At 42.5% G+C, this 21,418-nt stretch overlaps 1 protein-coding gene across 3 annotated transcripts in view; it reads left to right on the plus strand.

Annotated features, from left to right (window-relative positions):
• BEND7 (BEN domain containing 7) overlaps window positions 1-20,763 on the plus strand; it is a 46,975-nt gene extending 26,212 nt beyond the window's left edge. For 2 of the 3 annotated variants that reach the window (XM_054085181.1, XM_054085165.1), the window contains 4 exons: window positions 1,055-1,280; window positions 6,353-6,472; window positions 14,224-14,274; window positions 18,818-20,763. In XM_054085181.1, coding sequence (XP_053941156.1) covers window positions 1,055-1,280; window positions 6,353-6,472; window positions 14,224-14,274; window positions 18,818-18,894 — 474 coding nt within the window. In that variant the 3' untranslated portion in view covers window positions 18,895-20,763. The remainder of the gene's footprint in view (window positions 1-1,054; window positions 1,281-6,352; window positions 6,473-14,223; window positions 14,275-18,817) is intronic. The other variant, XM_009568775.2, reaches the window with a different exon arrangement.
• Window positions 20,764-21,418: the final 655 nt, after the last annotated feature.

The following is a 21,418-nucleotide window of genomic DNA, read 5'->3' on the forward strand; positions in this document are numbered from 1 at the left end:
TATGAATGCCCCATCCCTGGAGGTGTTCAAGGCCAGGTTGGATGGGGCCTTGGGCAGCCTGCTTTAGTGGGATGTCCCTGCCCATGGCAGGGGGGTTGGAACTAGATGATCTTTAAGGTTCCTTCCAACCCTAACTATACTATGATACTATGACATTTTGCATAAGCATTGTGCGCTAGTAGAAAAAGATACTGCAAATATTGCTCATGTAGTTTCTGATAGGTACAGATAAGGGCAGCAAAAATATTTGTGGTAAGGGGACTTCCTTGAAGGCCTATGTCTGCTTTGGCCAATAACATACATGACACACGAGTCTTGTGAAACACAGGATGATTTTGTTTCCTCTTTTTCCCCTCCATCTTGCTTTCTAGCAGTCATGTAAATCCCTGTGATTTACCACTGATTTTTTTTGTGCTGAAACAAGCTCTCTCTAACATTATCCTGTTCTAAGGATGCGTTTTGGGAATATGAAAAGGAGGGAGAAGTGGCTGATCAGCAGGTGCTGACTTCAAGGGCAACCTCAAACTCATCACCTACTTCTACTTATATGGGCCCTATCTGTGCTGGAAGCCTTCTTGGGAAACTGTGGAACAGGCCAGTAGGCATCCAGTTCTCCTTCTTGGAAACACCTGGCTGCCCCACAGCACACTCGTTCACATCATGTGGCAGTGAAACAAGTCCATGAAATAGTTAGATAAATGTCCAGAAAGCTTTGCATAGGAGTATTGCTCTGGGGTGATCCTCTGGTTTGTCATTATGATCCAATATTGAAAAGTCTCGCTTTTGTTTTTGTTAGCTGTACACCTAGAAATAATGCCAGTAATTGTTAACTATTACAGTGGCTAGACATGAATATGATTATTTGATTTGCCTTTTAAGGTGCTTATTCGCTGATGGGGTTTGATTTCAGTGAAGTAGGCTGCTGTGGTACTGAAGAGCTGGGAAAAGATTCATGATTTGATTAAGTGATTTTAAAGTCTCACAGGTGCATGATTGAAGTAAAATAATGTATTTGAATGCTCTTTTAATTAAAACATTTATATTATTTTGGTAGCCAGAAGTGCAACTTGCAGAAGGCTTTGATGTCTTCATGCCGAAGTCTCAGCTGGACTCTATATTATCAAACTATACTCGCTCAGGAAGTCTGCTCTTTAGGAAGCTGGTCTGTGCATTTTTTGATGACAAGACTTTGGCGAACTCTTTACCAAACGGCAAAAGGAAAAGAGGGCTCAATGACAACCGGAAAGGACTAGACCAAAATATTGTGGGTGCAATAAAAGGTGTGTTTTTCTCTTTCTTTCATATGTGTAATTGGAGCATATTCTTAGCTAGGGAGGGTGTAAGGGAATTAGAGTTTCTGACGTGTGCTAGGTCTATTAAAATATGCAGTCTTATTTTTATTCCCTTTCATTCACTTGTTAAAAATAGCTTCTATGGGGACAGCTTGTGTTAATTTTAAGCCAATGATCCTGATTTCTGGCGTCAGGCTCTAAGGTTAGAATCTCAGTGTTCTTATAAGATAATTATTTTTTTTCCCAAATATCAGAAATGCAAAGAAATCTTGAAAAAATAATGACAGCATAACTGATCTTCTTCAATCAAAATTCTGAGGCTTGCACTGCATCTGACTGTGTCTGTTCCATAAATAGTTTACTAAGTGGTGGCTGACTTGGGGAGAAATGGGGGAAGATAATACTGGGACTGAGATGAGTATGATTCTCATAAGAGCCATGGTGGTCCTTCTGTTGTGAGAGCAAATTTCTTAGTTGGTGTGAGGATCCTGTGCTGGATGGTTTTTCTTAGTGATCACTGTGTTCTGGCTTCGAGAAGAACGTGTGTACCTGGGACTCTGTGATCACAACACAGAAAAAGCTAATGCTAGGCCTGAGATTCTGAAGCGGATTCTGTTATTTTGGAATCTGATAGAGTAGGGAAAATACCTAAGTTACCAAAAAAAAGGTTGTGTTGCAAAATGTACCTTTACTTTAGAGGCTGTGATTCGTCCTGAGGTACAGATTGCTAACCTAGGAGACAAAAGGCAATGAAAAGAGCTTCTGTAAGTACATTGGCAACAAGAGGAGGCAGGGGAACGTTTTGCAACCACCTCTGTGTCCACATTTGGCACCCCTACCCCTTGCAAGAAAGACATGGACATACTGAAGTGAGTCCAGTGGAGGACCACCAAGACTTATAGTACTTAAGAAGGTAAGTGGTGAAGTATGTATGTGAAGTGGCACATGAAGAGAGGCTGAGAGAATGGGAAAGAAGATAAACCAGGCAGAGCCTAGTTGTTCACAACTACCTGATGGGATGATGTAGAGAAGGTGGAGTCAGACACTTCTCAGAGGCACAAGAGGCATGGGACGAATTTCAACATGATGCAAGGAAAAGCAGTTTCAGCATTAGAGTGGTTGAACAGTGGGATAAGGGCTCAGAGGGGCTGCAGGACCTCCATTCCTGGAAATATGCAAAACTTGACTGGTCACAGTCCAAAGCATCATGATTTAGTTGGCCATGCTTTGAGCAGCAGGCTGGACATGGAGAACTCAAGAGAAGTCCTTCGACCTGTGCAGTTCAGCAATAAAACATATGTTGGGGCTGTGTCATTGTCCTGATGCATCTTACAGAGTTTCTGGCTGATTTTGTTACAGTCAATGCTTATAATTAGGTTTCAATCACACACTTTTTTATACCTTCTTTTCTTGAGCTCAATAGTTGAATTCACTCTATCTGTCTCTCATCTTTCTTGAAAACTTTAATAAATAAGTTAAATGTGAGACAAAGGAGTTGAAAATTACTTTTTTTTAAAAAAAAACACTAATTTGAGCAGCACTGTGATTAAAAAAATGTTTTTAAGTAGATGTAGCAGCACTATCAAAACAGCAGCCGTCACTCACTGCAGAGAGCAGCATTTCTCAGTAGCTAGGCTTGTATTACTGGAGCAAATTCTGAGGCCTGGATTAACCTCTTCCCTTGAGTTCGGGAGAAGAAAGGAGGGAGTTGTAGTTCCAATGGATAAATTTCATCTGTGATGATACTGCTAGGTACTGCTGTAGTAACAGTGATCTTTATTGGCATTGACAGTATTTCCCAAACACTACTGCTGATCTCTGGTAAGGGAGCCCATCCCTAAAAGCTGTGATAAGGTGCCAAGGGCTGATGTCCTGTGGATCTTTACTCAGCCTGGCTCCAATAGCACCCTTCTTCCCTCCAAAGAGCTGGGCTATCAGACACTGTGGTTTCATTTATTCTAAGAAATAACTGAGCCATTATGAAATCTCCACAAGAACAGCATCATGTTGTTTGCTTTATTATCAGTAGGACATTCCTCTACCACGTGCTCAGATACCCTTTAGCGGCACTTCTAGTGCTTTTCCATGACAAAGACACAAAAGTAGGGAAAAGGCTACATTCATGACAGAGATGAGCAGAGAACTTAAAGGACAGCCTGTTTGCTTGAAAATCGCTCTTCCTGTCTGTAAGCATTTTAACCGCTGTCCTTACAAGTCATTTAATGTTTCTGCAGCAGAATGATTAGCCAGGAAGAAGTTGTCTCTTTTGACTTTGGGTGGCACTTGTTGAATTGGTTGCAGTCTTTCTCCTGGGCAATCAGTTTCCCTTGTGAGTCGCATCAGTCTTTCACTCGGAACTCAGGGGGAGGAAACATGGGAAGAAAAAGAAAAGATTAGAAGCAGTTATTTTTTTTTGTGTTGTTGACTAGAAATCCAGCCAAGGAAGTCTTTCCCTGCAGAAGTCAATGAGCTGTGTACAGATGTATGTATGATGTCTCCCAAAGGGAGACACTGGTCCCACTAGGACCAAAACCATTTAATATCCTCTTCAGTAATAAAGACAGTAGGATCAAGTGCACCTGCAATGAATTTGTGGATGACACCAAGCTGAGTGGTGTGGTTGACATGCCTGGGACAGGATGCTGTCTAAAGGGACCTGGACAGCCTGGAGAAGTGGGACTATATGAAACTCAACAAGACCAAGTGCAAGGTCCTGCACCTGGGCCAGGGCAATCCGCAGCACCAGTACAGAGTGTGACATGAATGGATTGAGAGCAGCCCTGCAGAAAAAAACCTGGGGGTACTGGTGAATGAAAAGCTGGACATGACCTGACAATGTGTGCTCACAGCCAAGACCAACCGTATCCTGGGCTGCATCAAAAGAAGCATGGACAGCAGATCGAGGAAGGTGATTCTGTCCCTCTACTCCGCTCTGGTGAGACCCCAGCTGGAATACTGCGTCAAGCTCTGGAGTCCTCAGCACAGGAAAGACATGGACCTGTTGGAGCAGGTCCAGAGGAGGCCTCAAAAGTGATCAGAGACTGGAATGGCTCTCCTGTAAGGAAAGGCTGAGAGAGTTGGGGTTGTTCAGTCTGGAGAAGAGAAGGCTTTGGGAACACCATGTTGCAGCCTTTCAATAGTTAATGGGGGCTTATAAGAAAGGTGAGGACAAACTTTACCAGGGCCTGTAGTGACAGGACAGGACAATGGGCAGTGGTTTTAAATGGAAGGAGGGGAGGTTTAGATTGGATATAAGGAAGAAATTTGGGGATGGTGAGGTGCTGGTACAGGTTGCCCAGAGAAGCTGTGGATGCCTCATCATTGGAATTGTTCCATGTCAGGTTGGACAGGACTTCAAGCTATCTGATCTCATGCAGGGTGTCCCTGCCTACAGCACAGGGATTGGACTAGATAATCTTCAATCCAACCCAAACCATCCTCTGATTCTATGATATAGGATGTTGTCAGCATTGTCCAGCTCAAGTGGTCTAGAAAGGAGAGGTACCACTTCTTCTGCCTCCATGCTATTGCATCCCCATTCTTTTTTGCCCACGTTGGTGTTTCCCTAACCAGACCTCAAACAATCAAAGCTACTTTGACTTTCATTCAAGAGAAGAATAAGCAAGTTAGAGAAGAAGAGCAAGTAACATATTTGCCCTCCAATGCTGCCAGACTTTGGATTCCGGTAACAGGCAACAGCGAGCAGCAGCCGTAGTTCCCACTCTAGGCAGCTGCGGTGGGTGGCCAGGGTACAATCTAGTGTCACAGATTGTTCTCAGGCCCTGGTCACAAGCAGGAACTGCAGTTGCATGTTTAGGTCTGAAGTCATTGATCAGGTTTCCATTGTGCCGGGCGTCGTGTGGATTCAGAGGGGAAAGATTGTTTCCACCTTCAGAGGGACCATCATTGCAAATCAGACACTGTCAATGTGTGAGACTGTATTGTCTTCTCTGGGAAGCTCTCAGAGTTGGTCTGATGTCCCTGCGGATCAGCCTGCAGAGGAGAGCATTGCTAATGCCTTTCATGCAATGGTTTTGTGGAGTTGTTAACATGGAAAGAGTGGAAAGTGATTACTTTTGGTCCCTGTATACTTACCAGCTAGCACCGTTTCAAACATGTTTGTTTGCAGATACTGAAGTTGTCATTTCTTGTTGCATGCTTCCCCATCCCATTTGTGTGACATTTATTCTTAAGGATTATGAATACCTTGAGCTGGGATCAGTTTTCTTTCTTTCTTTGCCGGTCATAATTGGGCATTGGGCTCCGAGACCTCTGACCAAGACTACAATAGCAATACCAACAGTAATAATATTTTTTCTATTTCTGCTCTTGTTTATTTTTTGCACACCTCTCAGTTGTGTGATGAAAATCAATTGCATCAGTTTCACTCCATTTATAATTTTGTATTTTTGTATTACATAGCTAGATTTGCTGTAAATATGGAATTGATGTTGACCCTCTCTGTACCAGTTTTATAAAATATAGAATTGGACCCATAGGATACTTCTTTTTTCTCAGTTATGGCTTTTTGGTTTTTTAGTAGCTTTTATAAAATTCTATTCTATCTGGTTTGACAGCCTGAGAACTGTAGAGATGTCTGCAAGGGTATGACTTTGTATCTGTTATCAGTTTTGCCTGTAGTCTTGAAAACATGATCAAGAGGCCACCAAATGACCAGATCTTCAGCTCTCTACTTGTGCCATATGGAAGGCAGCATTTACAAGTGCCTGCCACATCTGGAGGCTCAGCTCAAAGTGCACTGTTATTTTTCCTCTGGTGTTTTTGTGTGACGTTCATGAATGTGAGACATAAGGTGTCTCTAGGATAGACTTTTATAATAGTGACTGTGGTATTATTGTTCTATTTATATACAAAAATGACATCATAATTACTAACTTGGGATACACTGATTCGGACCCTGTTCTTGCAATCCTTGATTTGACTTTTTAAATGCTGTTTAATAAGTGGATAATTTTATACATTTTCTTTATAATCCTTTCCAGCCTCTCTTTATCAATTCTGGTGGCACATTTCAAAAAGATGGTATGTTTTTATTTCAGTCTTTACAGAAAAATACTGCACTGCTAACCATGTGGATAAACTTCCTGGTCCTAGGGACTGGGTCCAGATTCTTCAAGATCAAATTAAACTGGCAAGAAGACGATTAAAAAGAGACTCAGGTATGTGTAAAAATATAAGGAACAACGTGTGAGTGTAAGATTAAAATCTTAGAGACTTTGTATCCACAGGAGTAGTTTTCCTGTTGACTGTAGAGTTGTACTTGTTCACTCTATGAAAATTAGACCTCAGATTTTAGTAGGTTTCTGCGTAAAGTACAGTGTTCCCTTATGTTTGGTATGGTAGCAAGTTTAGGAGCTCTCTTTGCAGCCAAGTTAACTTTGAGTGTTTCTCAAATGTTGTCTCTAACCCCATTCCGTTAGTACCCAAACTCTTGTTCCCAGTGTTTGATGAAATCCGAGTCCTAAACTAGCTGATACAGCCAGGGTTGCAGGTAGAAGCTTTATAATTCTGTGTTATTTGGTCTGACAAGCCACTCACTGTACTGTTAAGATATAGCCCAGATTACCTTTTCCCTCTTAACTATATGTGAAAGAATCAGAATCACTGCAATAAAAGAAAACCCAGTCATCCACCCTGGTTGTGCCAACAGGGTCCTGCAGTATATGGGAGGGAGCTTACCAGCAGTGAGTAGCAAGTAACGTAGGCAGGGGGTTGCAGGAAAGCTGCTCAGCTTGGGCTGGAATAACCTGCACACTTGGGGTTGGTACCAGCCTGAAGGCTGAGCGTTAAGCTTTCACCTGACAGCACGCAGCTGGTGAGTTCTCAGCTCCAGCGACAAATGGCAACATGCTGCCTGAAAATCCCCAGTAGAATTCGTGGGAAAGCAATATCACTGATTAAGAGACATGTAATTACTTTATAAACCTTAACTAGTCTCCTTCCCATCTTCATGCCTCCTATCCTACAAGGGGCTTTCTTCATACAAGGCTTCATTTGTTCTTCCTTGTGCTAGTGTTTTCTTAAGGCTCTCTTGTGGTAGTATTTCTTGCTCATCGCTCCCTTGAAGCATCTGACGTTGTTGTCTGCAGCACATCACTCATGCCAACTTGCTTAACCACAGCTCTTCACTGTTACTGTGTTTAGCTGCCTGCCTTTTCCCTTCTGCCCTTCACCACAATTAAGTGCCTGTTTGTATCCACCAGTTGATGAGATGGGAAACCTGATGGCCCTGCAAGGATGCTAGTGATCCCTGAGGCTATGAGGGGTGACCGGACCTGAGGAAGTGTCCTCTCCAGCCCCCTCTCTCAGAGAGCCGGTGTTTTCTGTCCAGAGCTGCATCTGTGAAACGCATGCTTAGATTGGCATCTGAAATCATTCTCCACGATGTTATTAATGCTAGGAAAAGCGAAAGGCTGAAGAAAATGAGGAGCACCCAGAGACAGAAATAACATGGGAGGTGAGGGGGTGAAGTGCAGATTATTCAGTGGCATAAGCTTCCCTGAGTAGAGCAGCAAACCAGCACTAGCCTTAAAAAGGGTTTCTAGTGCACTTTGGGGGAGGGAGGAGAGCGGGATACGAGGTAATCTTGTTAAAGACAGTGTCAGATTACTGGTGTTGTACAACGGGACTGCTTTCTGCCCCTTCCAAGGCTGCCTCTGCCTCCCTAGGACAGGATGGTGGAAGTGGGATGCCAGGCTTCGATATGGTGAAGAGTGCAGTGCAGCATGTAGGGAGCGGAGGGTCCTTCGGCTGTCTGCAGAAGATCCCTCGGGAAAGAGGATTGACCTAATTTTGTTTTGATTTTTATTTTCTTTCATCCTTTTTTTATTTGCTTTTCTTCATGCCTCTGCAGGATATTAATTAAAATGACAATGACATTCAGCTTTTGCTTTTCAAATGGGGCCACCTCTATCTCTGGCCCTTTCTCAGGATGGGAGAACCTAAGCAGAGGGTATTGTCTCTAAGCTAGCAAGACTATGAAGAAAAATAAGTGAAGCTGAGTATAGTGTGACTGTAAAAGATAGGCTCCAATGTCTGCCTCGTGCCTGCGGAGGGAAGGTAACTCGTTAGCTGATATGTGGATGACTAGTGAGCAGCAGTGTACCTAGCAGCCCCTCAGGTTTATTCACTGTAGAAAAAAGCACGTGGTAACTGGATTGCTAGAAAGGCTCTTTTTTGTGTAATTTAGTGTACTGGCATTCCCTGAAGCATACCAGTTTCTTTCTTGACATGAGGCCACAGGCAGACGTGCTTGTTTTGATCTAGCAGGAGCGATTGAGCACATCATCATGGCTATCTGCATCTTACCATCCACTGCCATCTTTGCTGGTGGCTTAAGCTTATCCCAACCTGACCTTGCACTGAGGCAAATGAGAAGTTTCCACTGCCTTTGTGACAGTAAAGCAGTAGATAATGGCAGAGAGGCAGGAGCAGACAGGTGGTAGCATTAACATCTTCATCTTGTTGAAACAAGATTTGTTAGCACTTGTGCATTACAACCACGAGCTTCTGATACAAGGGATGTCAGGCTGATCAGGTGACAGATCCATCTCGTCTCTTGAACCGAGAGATGCGTGTTGCCATGCTTGCTAGCATTGTCTCACAACCCTCAGCAGCTTTATCCTAGTATAAAACTGGTTCTGTGGGAAACAGTGCACATCTTAACTTTTCTTTGTGAAGTGTTAGCAAAATTATTACAACTATGTGTAACTTAGAGAGACCAAAACAGGAGGGGAGAGCAGGCGGGGGGGAGCTGTGATCTGCTATGGGGAGAAGGTGTCCCAGGACCATGTGTTGCAAAACTTAGCTTTTAAGAATCCGAAAACTACAGGAATCACAGCCACTGAGTTGTGGAACTCATCATTCTTTCAGGTGACTTCATGAGCTCTTCCAGTCCACGTGTGGCTTGTGGAGCAGCGGCTGAACCCTTCCAAGCAAGTGTCCTCAGTGTCCATGCTCCCAAGTCATTCTCTCTTAGTTATATCTCCGCTTGCTCACCAAAGCACTCTGGCTAAGTTTGTGGGTGTAGACCAAGGTGCCCAAACAACTAATCTGAGCCAGCATTAAGCTAAATTCACTTTCTGAGCCGATGTGTTTCTCTGCTGCTTAATTGCACTGATTTATCTACATTGGTTTCTGGCTTGTTGTAGTGCGCAGGCTTTGTATGGAAATACCCTAAGATGATCCATTTCTTTTACAGAAGCTGCAAGACAACATTTTAGTCACCACTGAGTTGGACTAAATTTTAGCAGCAGAAGTATTTAAGAGAGGAGGGGCAGACTTTCCATCCCGCTTGCCTTCCCCTGAGGCATTTAGTACATCCTCTGATGAGTTTTTCATTTCAAACCAGGCAGTAAGAGACTGCATTCACAAGCAGCCCTCTCTGCTTTATCCTGTAAAACATTATTTCAGTCTGATAACATAAATCCTGCTCTAGCTTTCTGATATATTTCTTGCTTATATTAATAATTTCAGAGAATTCTAGCAAACGAGTGGGGTGGATCTGCTTTTCATACCTCTTTCTCTAGGTCATACTCTCCTGAGTGATTCCAAATTAAATTAAATCATGATCACTGGATCATAGATGCTGCCCAGCCTCAACCTTATTTATCATGTTTGGCTCATCTCCTAGAAGTAGGGACAAAAAAGCTCCCTACCTGGAAAGCTAATAAAAAAACACTTTAAAATTCTGCTTTCTAGAAAATAGTACCCCTGTGTAGATTTTGAAAGGTTGTTATCTTAAGCCAAATAAAAATTCATTTAAGTTCTGAATCAGTGACAATATTTTTCATAGCTGGAAATATTCTTTTATAAATTTATTTATTTTGCTTTGGCTTTTTCTTAGTTCTTTTAGATTATTACCTGAGATCTGAGACTTGGGTAGAGGTTTTTTATTTGTTAGATCTGAGAATATAGCTGTCACTGCCATTAAATTTTTATTGGCCTTGTTTGGTCTTTTCGAAATTTCACAAGTTGGCTGTCACAAAGGGAAGAAGAGACTGCGAGGTTAATGTTACAAGCAGATGTTATAATTAAAATTAAAGACTATTATAATATTCTTCAGACTTGGCTCCTGGTCCCATTTCATGCCACCAGCACAGCAGACTGCGGCATGGCTTCCTAGTGCCAGACCTGTCTTCTCCCAGCAGAGAAGCTGAATCTCTTTGGCTGCTGGAATGGGATGCAAAGTGGCCCTGGAAAGGAAGAAGTCAGAGGAAAAGTCATGTGCATAGGCTTCCTCTCTCAAAGCAGTGTGAATTATGATGCAAATTGCCTTGTAATTTACAGCGGCTGGTTTCCACGGCATGGTCTTTTCACCCTGTAAGAGAGAATATGGGTAGGTGGCTGGTGGCCTTGCCAGTGGCAGCGCAGAGGGAGACAGTCAACCATCAGCACAGAGATCTTAAAACAAGTAAAATCACAAGGAACTGACTCGCTGTTCATGTCACCTCTGTGCCAGACATAGCATCCAAGCCTTTTGATTACTAAACTCTCCATCCATTAATAAGCAGAAGGTCAGGGGCCACACATCACTCACAGTAAGTTCTTCCTCCCTTTTTATGTTTTGAAGAGCCTGTAAGCCATTATTCTGTAGCAGCTGTCCATTGCATAGACAGGAAAGCTGATACCGGATGAGTAATACTCCCGAAGTACAGAGGGTAAGAGCTGTTCTTGCAAAGTGATTACCTTGTGTGTAACCTGGAAGATTTTGATTGCCCTGTAGCATAAAGGAAAATATGGCAATGTTAGAAAACACACTGAAATTTTTCAGGCAGGATTAATTTAAATAAATCACATGCCGTGACGTTTCATCCAAGAATTGTTGTTTAAAATTAACATTGCAGTGTGAAATAGTGAGAATGAAGAAAGACAAAATGCATACCTTTTTTCTGAGAATATGCCTTTTCTCCCATGTCCTTGCTCAAGCTGCTGCTTCCATTGTCACATATGAGGGGTTTTTTCCTTTCTGTTTCTCTTCACCCTTCTGATTTCCCTGGTTTGTCTTTTTGATACAATATCTAAGTGTTGCAAGAGATCAGGTTGGTTTTTTGCTTAGCAGTACACACAGGGCCAGGAAGGATGTAGGATGTGAGTTGAACATGGTGTACAGTGCTTTTGTGGCCATTATCTTAGATAAAGATGGCAATATTAAAATGAGTATCTGCTGCATTCATCTTCCCAGCCCTGAATGTACAGATAACCTCTGTCCAAGGAGCAAACCAGCAGGTGTACACTTAACAGACAAACATGTACATCAGAAGCTAAACAGGTTTTTTAGAGGAAAAAGAACAACCTTTAAGGAACTGACTGCCAGTATTGTTGTGCAAAGAGCTACTGAGCTCTACAGAAGCAAAGGAAGAATAGAGGCTCCAAATTCCCACAGTAGGATCTATTCCTGCATGCCTTGTCTTGCCAGGTGGCTCAAGACAAGTTAAGTTTGGCTCGCAGTCCTCTGGGTGTGGTTGTCAAAGGCAAACCTTCTTTCCTGCTTGGAATGGCATATGAGAAGCTGGTGGTTTACATGCATGTTAGGAGGTCGAGGTGTTTGTCATGCCTTTTGTGTCCAACTTCACCTGGAGCTGCGGTTGTGCATCCAGTTTTGTAAAACAAATTCAGGCAGCTACTGAGAAGAGTGAGCAGACTCTCTGGGCATCTGCTGTACTTCTGCTCTCTCTGTGGCACTGGCCCAAGCATTCGTGTGGCAATGTCAGTTTTTAACTAGATCTGATCTCAGTGAATGTATAAACATCTGTGCTAGCATAAGGAACAGGACTGGTGGAGAGCTGGACCTCATCTATCAATCATGTGCCAGATTGAAATGGCCAGGTGACTTTGTTATCCACAAAGCTTGTTTTGCAAATGTGGAGAGTCGAGTCCTTTCTGAAAGTGAGGTACTTCCTAGCTTCCATTTGTTTCTTTCTATATTACTGCCTTCCTCTTAGTTCAGTTTTAGCCAGGTGTAAGAAGAGCAGTTAGGCAGAATGGTAACTGCATCTCTAGACCTCCTCAAAGAGTCACTGCTGAGATTTCAGAAAACCTGTCACTTGAGTGGACAGCCTAGTTGGTGCCATCCCTGGTACTGACAGAGGGAAGACTTTCCAGTCCATTGTTAGGACGCACATCTAGCTTCCCCCATTTTCATAGCTTGGGCCTCTTCAACCCAAGGGTCCGGTTACAGCTTCATCTCTTGTATGCTGAATAGCTGTGCCACGTGATGCAGGTTGTTCTTCATAGCATAGCTAAGGTTGGCTCAGACTGACATTCCTCATGTTTTAAGCCATATGTGTCCTGTTGGCTGTTTCTCAGCTTGTCCTTTCACTGTGCTGTCTCCTCCCTTGTGCATCCAGTCCTTCCATCACTGGGAGTCCAGTCTGGATTGAAACCAGCCTAGGTAACCTTTTCACATTTATTGAGCCACCCATTTCTTCCAAAATTCAAGGGTTTTGCAGTAAGTTGTACCAAGCACTTAATTTGATTCTGCTCTCTGTACCACCTTCTCACAGAAGGTGGAAAAAGGTATCGGTTCAAGGCACAGAGTCACTTACAGGTCCATGATATATACCTGTCAGGACTTTCCATTTAAGTAGGATGAAAGCTGCTTAGTACAGGGGTTTTTCATTTGTTTCAATTTTCTTTAGTTCAATTAATTTTGCAGAACTGAGTAGAAAGCATGTAGCTAAAAACTAATGTGACATCCATACATGTGGGGGAGAGAGAGATCAACCTCTTGGTCCAGGAATGGATAGCCAGGGATTGCTGGAAACTAGTGTATGTCAGCATCTTCATAAAGCAGCAACTCAACATCCTCATGTACAGAGCTATGATAAAGATGACCAGGACAATTAGCTTAGTTTCAAGTGGGAGCTGAACGAAGTTACTCAGTGCATGTGTAGCCCTGATCAGATTTGATACCTATAGATATTGTGCACTGAATCAATGTATATCCACTACACTGACCATGTACAATGTAAAGGCCTGGTCCTTTAGGACCACACCTAGTTTGCTGAAGCACCCTGAAAGATCTCGTTATATTTCAGAGGCCTTAAGCATCACGCTGAAGTGCCAAAAGACAAAGGTAGCAGGATTTTGAACAGGGCTTGTGTGGGTTAGGCACTGATTTCCTGTTGCATGCCTCTAACTTACTCAGGATTCACGTGCACACTCCATGGCACTACAGTCTAACAAGTCACTGCACATCTGCTGAGCCAAATTAACTATCTTTATGCATACCCTTGGCCTGTGGCAAATACGAGATGAACAAATTAGGCTTTTAGCCTTCCTTCACCGTGGGCTAAATTAAGTCAAATGATCTTGCATAAGCTGTGGCTTGAAAGCACGTGTGTATCCATACACTAGAACTGCCTGGGTACCTGAGTGGTTACGTACTTTTTTTAATTATGCCAAGTGGCCACCTGCATCTTTGAAGACATTTTGCTCTAGTAAATTGTCCCCTGCAAAATGAGCTTGGCTGTCATCATGGGAGGTTTGGGTGCAGATGTGGGGGTGTTCACTCTTTCCTTGTAGGTGTCAGATAGTGGCAGCTGTTGAGGGTGGTACTAGCCTGAAAGGCTCTTCCTCCAAGAACCACTGGGGACTTTTCTTATGTGATTTTATCAAACTGTTGCAGCTCCTTTTGTCGTCTGGATATCCTGAAACATTAAAAAGAGCAAGTGTTACTCCATCCAATTGCTGGCACAAATGCTTCTTAATACGCAACTCTCTCTTTTAAGTTTGTATTTTTATTACCTGACCTTTTCCTCCAAGCAGTAAGTTTTTAACTGAGCAATAGCAAATTGCAGCTGAGGAAAGTAGATAGAAAATGCAAAATCTCTCTATAGCATGTAGCTTTTTAATCGCATTCCTGAATTCAGTACAAGTAATGAGATTTCTTGTTTATATTTGTAATCAGCAGAGGCAACTGACTGTGATGAGAGGCCGGACATTTCTCTACTACAAACAGGTAAAATGCATTAACATTTTTATCAGCTTCCAATGTGTGTGTTTGTTTATTTATGGCATGGAAGCAGTTTTCAATAATCCTGGTGTTCTGTATGCAGTTGGGTAATTGCACACAGAACCTAACTATCTTACATTTTGAATGGCCTGTATTAAAAAACAAATGCATGAGAATCTTACAATTTCCCCCTCTATTTCATGTTTGTAAGACCTTAAGGATTGTGGTAACAGCTAAGCTAATAAGGCTAGTGAGTTACCTTTCTTATGCCACACAGAGGCATGTGCTCATCCCTGGTATTTCTGAGAGTTTTTTCAATTCTTAAGGGATTTATTGGTAGGGACAGACAAAAATAGCTTGTATTGTGGCATCTGTTCAGTTGTCCTAGCAATAATATCTTGGGTTCACAGAAGGATTGCAAAGATATTTATGTGCTAGTTAAGTGTTGGTTTACATTTTGTTGAAGTGCAGCCACTGTGCCTTAAAAGCCTGCCAGTTGCTAAACAGCAGCATCACTGTGCAGCAGTGTAGGATAGGAAATAAGACTTTTGCTCGCTGTTGCACATGGTATTGAAATCAAGACAGTTGAGACTGAAATTTGAAGCGCCCTCTTGTTGAGTGTCAGTCCATCAATAGATGCCCTGATGATAGAAACTGAGCTGCTGTCTTCTGAAAATCCAGAGGGGCTGGAGTCTGGGGCAATGATCATTTCTCTGCATTACAGAGTCATTTCCCTGTCATTTCACCAAGATGCTGCCTATTATCCCCAAAGCTGAAAAAAAAGCAGGGAACATCTTGAGTAGACAAAGAAGGTCATGGATTACAGTGTATTTTTGTCGTATTCCTAAAGCATGGCAACAAAAGATGCCTGGAGATTAGCAATGCTATTGCTGTGAAGATCAGGACAGGGCTGATACTGGGTCGCTGAGGCCGTGGCACAATACCTGGAGACTATGAGTGGTCAGGAGAGTGCTAGTACCATCGCAGCATCAGTCTCTTGTGCAATCTAATCTCTCTTGCATAAGGGCTGGAGAAGGAGCTTTCACACACTTGCTGCTGTGTGCCGGAGCAGCAGCTGCCAGCCGTGGAGCACTGTCAGTTGCAATCCCACTGTCGGAGCACGTGCAGTTACTAAGGAATAGGACCAGCGAAGCAGTTGGGAGGACAAGCAGCTATAGTCCTGTTCTGGCATGAACCCAGTGGGGGCTGGGAGCACACGCTGACTGTGAGCTGCCGTGCTGCTTTCTTGGCCAGCCACTGAGTATTTCAGGGTATGGCTGTGATAATAGATGCAGGAAGCTCTGGTTTGAAAGGTCTCTTCCAAGTGACATCCTGTTTGTTTCTTTTATCAGGGAGGGAAACAATTCCATTGCAAGAGGACCTTCATAAAGGTTGATAATGCAACATAGTGTTATCTTTTCGTTACTCTGGTAATCACGTTAAGGAGCAGAATTACTAGATTGCTGTGCTTTTCTTTGAGCACAGTTTCTGTAGTTACTGCTTGCATCGTACACAGTTGATAGGAGTGAGCATGCTGAGATGGTTGTGGTAGAGAAGAAGACTCCCTTCCCACTCCACAGCAGATCACCATTGCAGTCTGCTTGTTTGTACACCTTTGAGTGTCCATGCATGTAGGCTTTGAGCTTAAATGTTCCCTTTGTGATGTGTGCTTCTGTCTGTGGAAGGACGCCTAAATAAACCACACAGCAGTTTGCGTCGGTGGGGGAGGTGATGCTCACAGGCTGTAAGCCAAGCATTTGACTCACACCCGTTATTATATATGTGCAAGTGCCTCTTTGTAGTACGTATCCATGTAATATCGTACTGTTCTTGGAATCAAATGATTTAAAGTGATATACAGACAGTATAGTGACAGTGATTATAATAGAGAGCCAAAATACAGATGCTTTCTATCAAGGAGTGTAGCAAAAGAGGTGGAATATAACTTTTACAGAGCTATTCCCCTCTCTTAGTATAGCTGATTTTACAAAGGGGTGTTACTGACAGGTTCTTTAAAAAGAGCCTTTGTGCGATTTATTCAGCTGTCTTCTCTGTTTAGCTTGAAAAATCTTTGGGGAAGAGTCTCTGTATGTGTGTGTTTGTGTAGTGGCTGGTGTGATCGGCCGCAGTCACAAATGACATCTCCAGGAGCTAATATCAGATAAATCAGGAATGATCAGTGGTTATCGTGTTGTATGGTAGAATAAAACCAGACTGAATTGGATCGCTTGAGCGGAGTCTTGGAGGAGACTGGGTGAGGAGAAAAGGTGGAGTAGGGAAGCTATTTGTGACAGACATCAGATGATTGCATGATTGCTCCCTTGGTCTTCAAGAATTGAACTTACTGTTGTGAATCGACAGTAAGTATTGGTGGGAAAAAAAAGGAAGGTGGGAGAATTCAGATGTCTTTAATCTGCTTTTCCTGTTAAGTCAGTCCTGCCTGTGATGTCAGCAGTGTTATGAATGAGGTCTGGGTCTGGAAATGGAGGAAGAGAGACATGGTGTTCCTTGATTCTGAATTGCCTCAACCTGCATGGTTTTGGATGACAGCCTATGGCTGACACCTGACATTTGAGACAACCTCAGTCTGAAGTGTGGTTGCTCTAAGATCTCTTCATTATTGGTGGGAAGAGGACTGCTTCCAGAGAGAGGGTCAGATCCGCTAAGGTTGTGTTTGGAGGTGTCTTTTCTTTGGTGCCAGCAGGACTTGCCTCTGAGTTCAGTTAGTTACTGTAGGTGCCTACAGCCGGGTTTGAACCTGCTCCCACTGTAGCCACAATGAGCGAAGTTCTGGACTTTGGGGTGACTGGGAGGTGTTTGGTTTTCAAAATCTCTTTTGGAACTCAGAAGCATTGTAAAAAAAAATGGGGCTGGTACATCCTCATAGAAATAAAGAAGACTTTTTTTTCCCAATTACATTTTAGCACTTACAAGCAGAAATCCTGCTCTTGTTTTAAAATCACTCTTGATGCTAAGAGGGCCTTTCCCTTGAAAGTTGTTCATTGGAGGGTGTTTAAAGCAAATTGGAAGAACTGTGGCAGTAAAACTTGCTGAGAACTTTGGTGCATTGACAGATAAATCTGAAGAAAACACTAGAAGAATTGTCTCTAACAAACTTTATCAAAGCTCAGGTCTTCCACTGTTCTGGCTTTTGCACCTACCAAAAGCTGAAGGCTGTATTGAGACCTGAGCTGAGACGGATCAGACAGGTCCCAGGCTAATTAATGTGGGCTAAGTGGAAAGATTGATTTATTTCTCGGTGATACAAGAACCTGGAAGGTGTGAGATAAGTCTTTATGAGGATGAAGTTCCAGCAGCTGTTAGAGTCTTCCTATATAAATTGGAACTGCAAAAATTCTCATATTTTGATCTATAATTTACATGAAGCATCTGGATGTTGTGTTTAAGAAAAAAAATAAAAGGAAGGCATAACCCATAGGTTTCACATGTGGAAACAAATATAAGCCAGCTGGAACAACCTTTTCGTGAATCCTTGTCTTGAATATTGCATTTGAAAGATATATGCAGCCCAGGACCATGAGAGAGCCCGCCTTATACCTGTGCTTTGGACTGCAGATGCACTGAGAGTTTGTATAGTTTCTCCACCTTGGGGTTAATTTGAAGATGAGAAAGAATTTTGATATCCCTAAAAGAAGCTGAAACACTAACATGCCAATCCTCGGGTCTGGAGGTGATACAGCTTTGTAAAAAGATGAGAGCAATCCCTTGGTAAAGAAACCAATGATAAGAAAACAGCAACGATCCAATTCTCTATAGGTTGTCCTCTTTTTTCATGAAATACAATATCAAGAAAACGAAACTTAAAAAACCCCCAACCTTTTCGAAACCTTAAATATAAATCCTGTAGTGTAATATAAATCTTTATCCTTTCAGTGCATGATTGTGTGAGTCTTCCCTTTTCATTGGGTTGTATTTGCCTCTCAGGCTGATTGATGTCTGTCTCCTATTTGCCCTGTGTTCTTAGCACTCTAGTTGTAATTCTTCTGTCTGTCTTTCATTGTTTGGTTTAGAAAAAGCACATTCTTAAAGTGCTTTTAAAAAGATGGGATATAATCACACCATGCACCTTTATATATATATATATATTCTCCCATATGCATTTAGACTGCTGTGGAGTGGTGAGGGTTTTCTTCCAAAGAACATCCCAAACTATGTACTCTGGGTTTAAAATTCCTGTGGTGCTTTTTTCACTTCTTCAGAACCGTAACTTCAAAGGGGTGAGCATTGCAGTGCAGTTTGTACCAAAGTCGAAGGCAGCATTTTACATCTGAAGTGGGGTGCGGTGTACGTTGTGTGAAAAACTTTGCTGACAAATTCTGTGTTCAAAAAAAAAAAATCTATTGAATTTGCTTTTCTTTAGCTGGTTGAGTTCTCTGAATGGAATTCAGCAGCCACTGCTTGATTACACACCAGCAGTTCTGCCCCATCACAAATTAAAATTAGAACTCAAATACTTAATTATTGGCTCTTCTTTTTTGCTAATTACTGATTTCTTAACTTTTATATTTTTTAACTGATTTCTTCAAAGTCTTTCTTCCTTCAGGTAACCTTTTTGACACCACAACGGATCATCTGATAGATGCAAACCCAGATTTTTCAGCTTGAATTTCGCATCCCGCATCAGTGTTCTTAGCAGACAGAAACATCCTCTCCCTTGAATAATGTTCTCGCAAGATCAGCGTGAGAACCTCAGCGTACTGCAAGACGTGGACATCCATACCATTTTCCCTTCAAATTTATGTTGTTTCATGCATTTTCCATGGAACCTCAAATAACGAAACCACTTCACTGTTCTTCATCTTAATTAAAGATGGCTTCCCTCTGTATCCAATGCATCATTTAATTAGCAGGGTATCCACTCTGAAGACATTCTCCTGCCTTTGTTTTTCTTCCACCATTGTATTTTTCCACGTGACTGGGTACTGGCCAGCAGTGTTTCATCTTAAGCCACGCAGAGGTGGATGCGCACAGCTGAGTGACTCTACCCGTCTCTGGGGACCAGGGTGGCATCTCTCCCCATCACAAACCCCAGGGGCTCGATGAGCGTTTGACTTGCTGAAGCTCTTTGCTTCTTTTCCTTTCCTGGCTGCTGTGGTACCAGTGATCAGTTATACGCAGCTATGATTAAAAAGTCCCCACTGGATTTACCAGGAAATAAACAAGCTTCCTCCCAGCATTGCCCTGTTTCCTAATTATAGCAAGGAGAAGCTATTCCTCAATTTCGTAGTCCTAGTGGGATGGCTCTCAAGCATCGTAGTGCAGATTGCTGGAGGTGGTCATCCTCCCCTTGCTTTCCCCCCCAGCTTGCCCTACCACTTCCATCTTCAAATGTATTAGTTTGCCCGTTTCCAGGAAGAGGGTCTGCACTCTGTGATTTTCCAGCCACCCTTAGCAACAATATTCACCTATTTAAAAAAAAAAAAAAAAACAGTCACCTTTTGACTGGCACTTTATTGGTATCTCAGCAGTTGAGTGAATCGATCAAGAAATTGCACTACCCTCTTAGATGCTGAAAGGGTTGGTCCTTTCAGGTCAGGGCTAAGGTAAAATTGTACGCAGCCCTCCATGCAAACCTTCACTTCTGCACCTTTCATCAGCACTAAATTCACTTTAAAAACGTCAGGACAAAGTCTTAGGTCTTACCTGTGACATCCATCGATCACCAGGCAGTTTGAGCGTGTTCCCTGCAATTCGAGGGAGACTTGTTTGAGCTTTCACCATTGTGTTTCCTTTCCCCATGTATATTTTAGGTGCATCTTTTTTTCCCTTTGGATACTATTTGGCCTTTGAGTGTTGCAACAAAAGTCCTATTACAGAGTGCAATGGATCTCAAAATATTTAATCTCTTTTTTTTTTTAACAATCCTAAAGCCTATTTCTCAGATGCCACTGAATGCCCACAAATAACACCAAAGCCAACGGAGAGCGATTTGTTCTCTCGGCACCTGAGAAACCAGGCTCTCAGCCCTTCCCCACCCACCTACTGGGAACTTTTAGGAATTACCATGTTCTCTCTGAAACTGTGGAATAGACTGAATGTGCACTGCAAACCTTAAAATTTGAGTCTTTCCTTCCTCCATGGCTTGGAGTTGTCTGCATCGGGCAGGGGGCACTGGTCCATCGTGTCCGTCTCGTAACACTTCAGCAACAGAATCAGCTTTTTGTAAATTTGGAAGATTGCATTTGTGTTTACTTACTGTGACTACTGTTCAGACTTTCTTCAGAAATCTTTTTATAGGTTTTATTAGAGAGAAGAAAAAAAAGAAATCATTCCATATTTAGGTAAAAATGTCTCAATCTTCTGTATATATGTTTTATTAATATGTAAATATTTAGATATTTTTAAATTACTATGTTCTTAATAAAGCAACAAGGGACTAGTTGTGAAATGGTGTATAACATTGTGTCGTGTTATCGATCTCTGGGAAACCCTCTTTGTCAGTCCAGAAAAGAGAACCTACAATAAATAACTTTAATTGCGTGTGTGGTGCTGTGTTCTGTGCTGGATTCCCATATTTCAGAAGAATTACCATGCAATTAGTGGACTACGTTGAGAAATATCATAGAATGGTTTAGGTTGGAAGGGACCTTAACGCCCATCCAGTTCCAACCCCCCTGCCATGGGCAGGGACACCTCCCACTAGATCAGGCTGCTCAAGGCCTCATCCAACCTGGCCTTGAACACCTCCAGGGATGGGGCAGCCACAACTTCCCTGGGCAACCTGTGCCAGTGCCTCACCACTCTCATGGTGAAGAATTTCTTCCTAATGTCTAATCTTTATCGTCTCCTTTCCGATTTAAAGCCATCCCCAAAGTTACCACCGCGATGCTATTCTTCTGGCTTGCTCTGATAGAAACCATCCTGCCTGCCAATCATGACAACGTCTATATCCAATCGTGTAATAACTCTTGAGTATTAAGTGCTGATATGCTTGAAGTCTGATTTTAATTGAATTAGGTGCCTTTATAATCTGCACTTAAAAGGTTAAGCTCTGCTTCTATGGGAACAACACATAGGAAGGACAAACCAATACTCATCATTTGGAGTATCTGCAAAGATGTGTGCTTGGTAATTTATTATCACACCCTCGTCAAATGTTGTTTAACCTTAGAAAATATTTCCTGCAAAA

Source organism: Cuculus canorus, chromosome 1 (genome assembly GCF_017976375.1).
Source record: "Cuculus canorus isolate bCucCan1 chromosome 1, bCucCan1.pri, whole genome shotgun sequence".
Taxonomy (NCBI): Eukaryota; Metazoa; Chordata; class Aves; order Cuculiformes; family Cuculidae; genus Cuculus; species Cuculus canorus.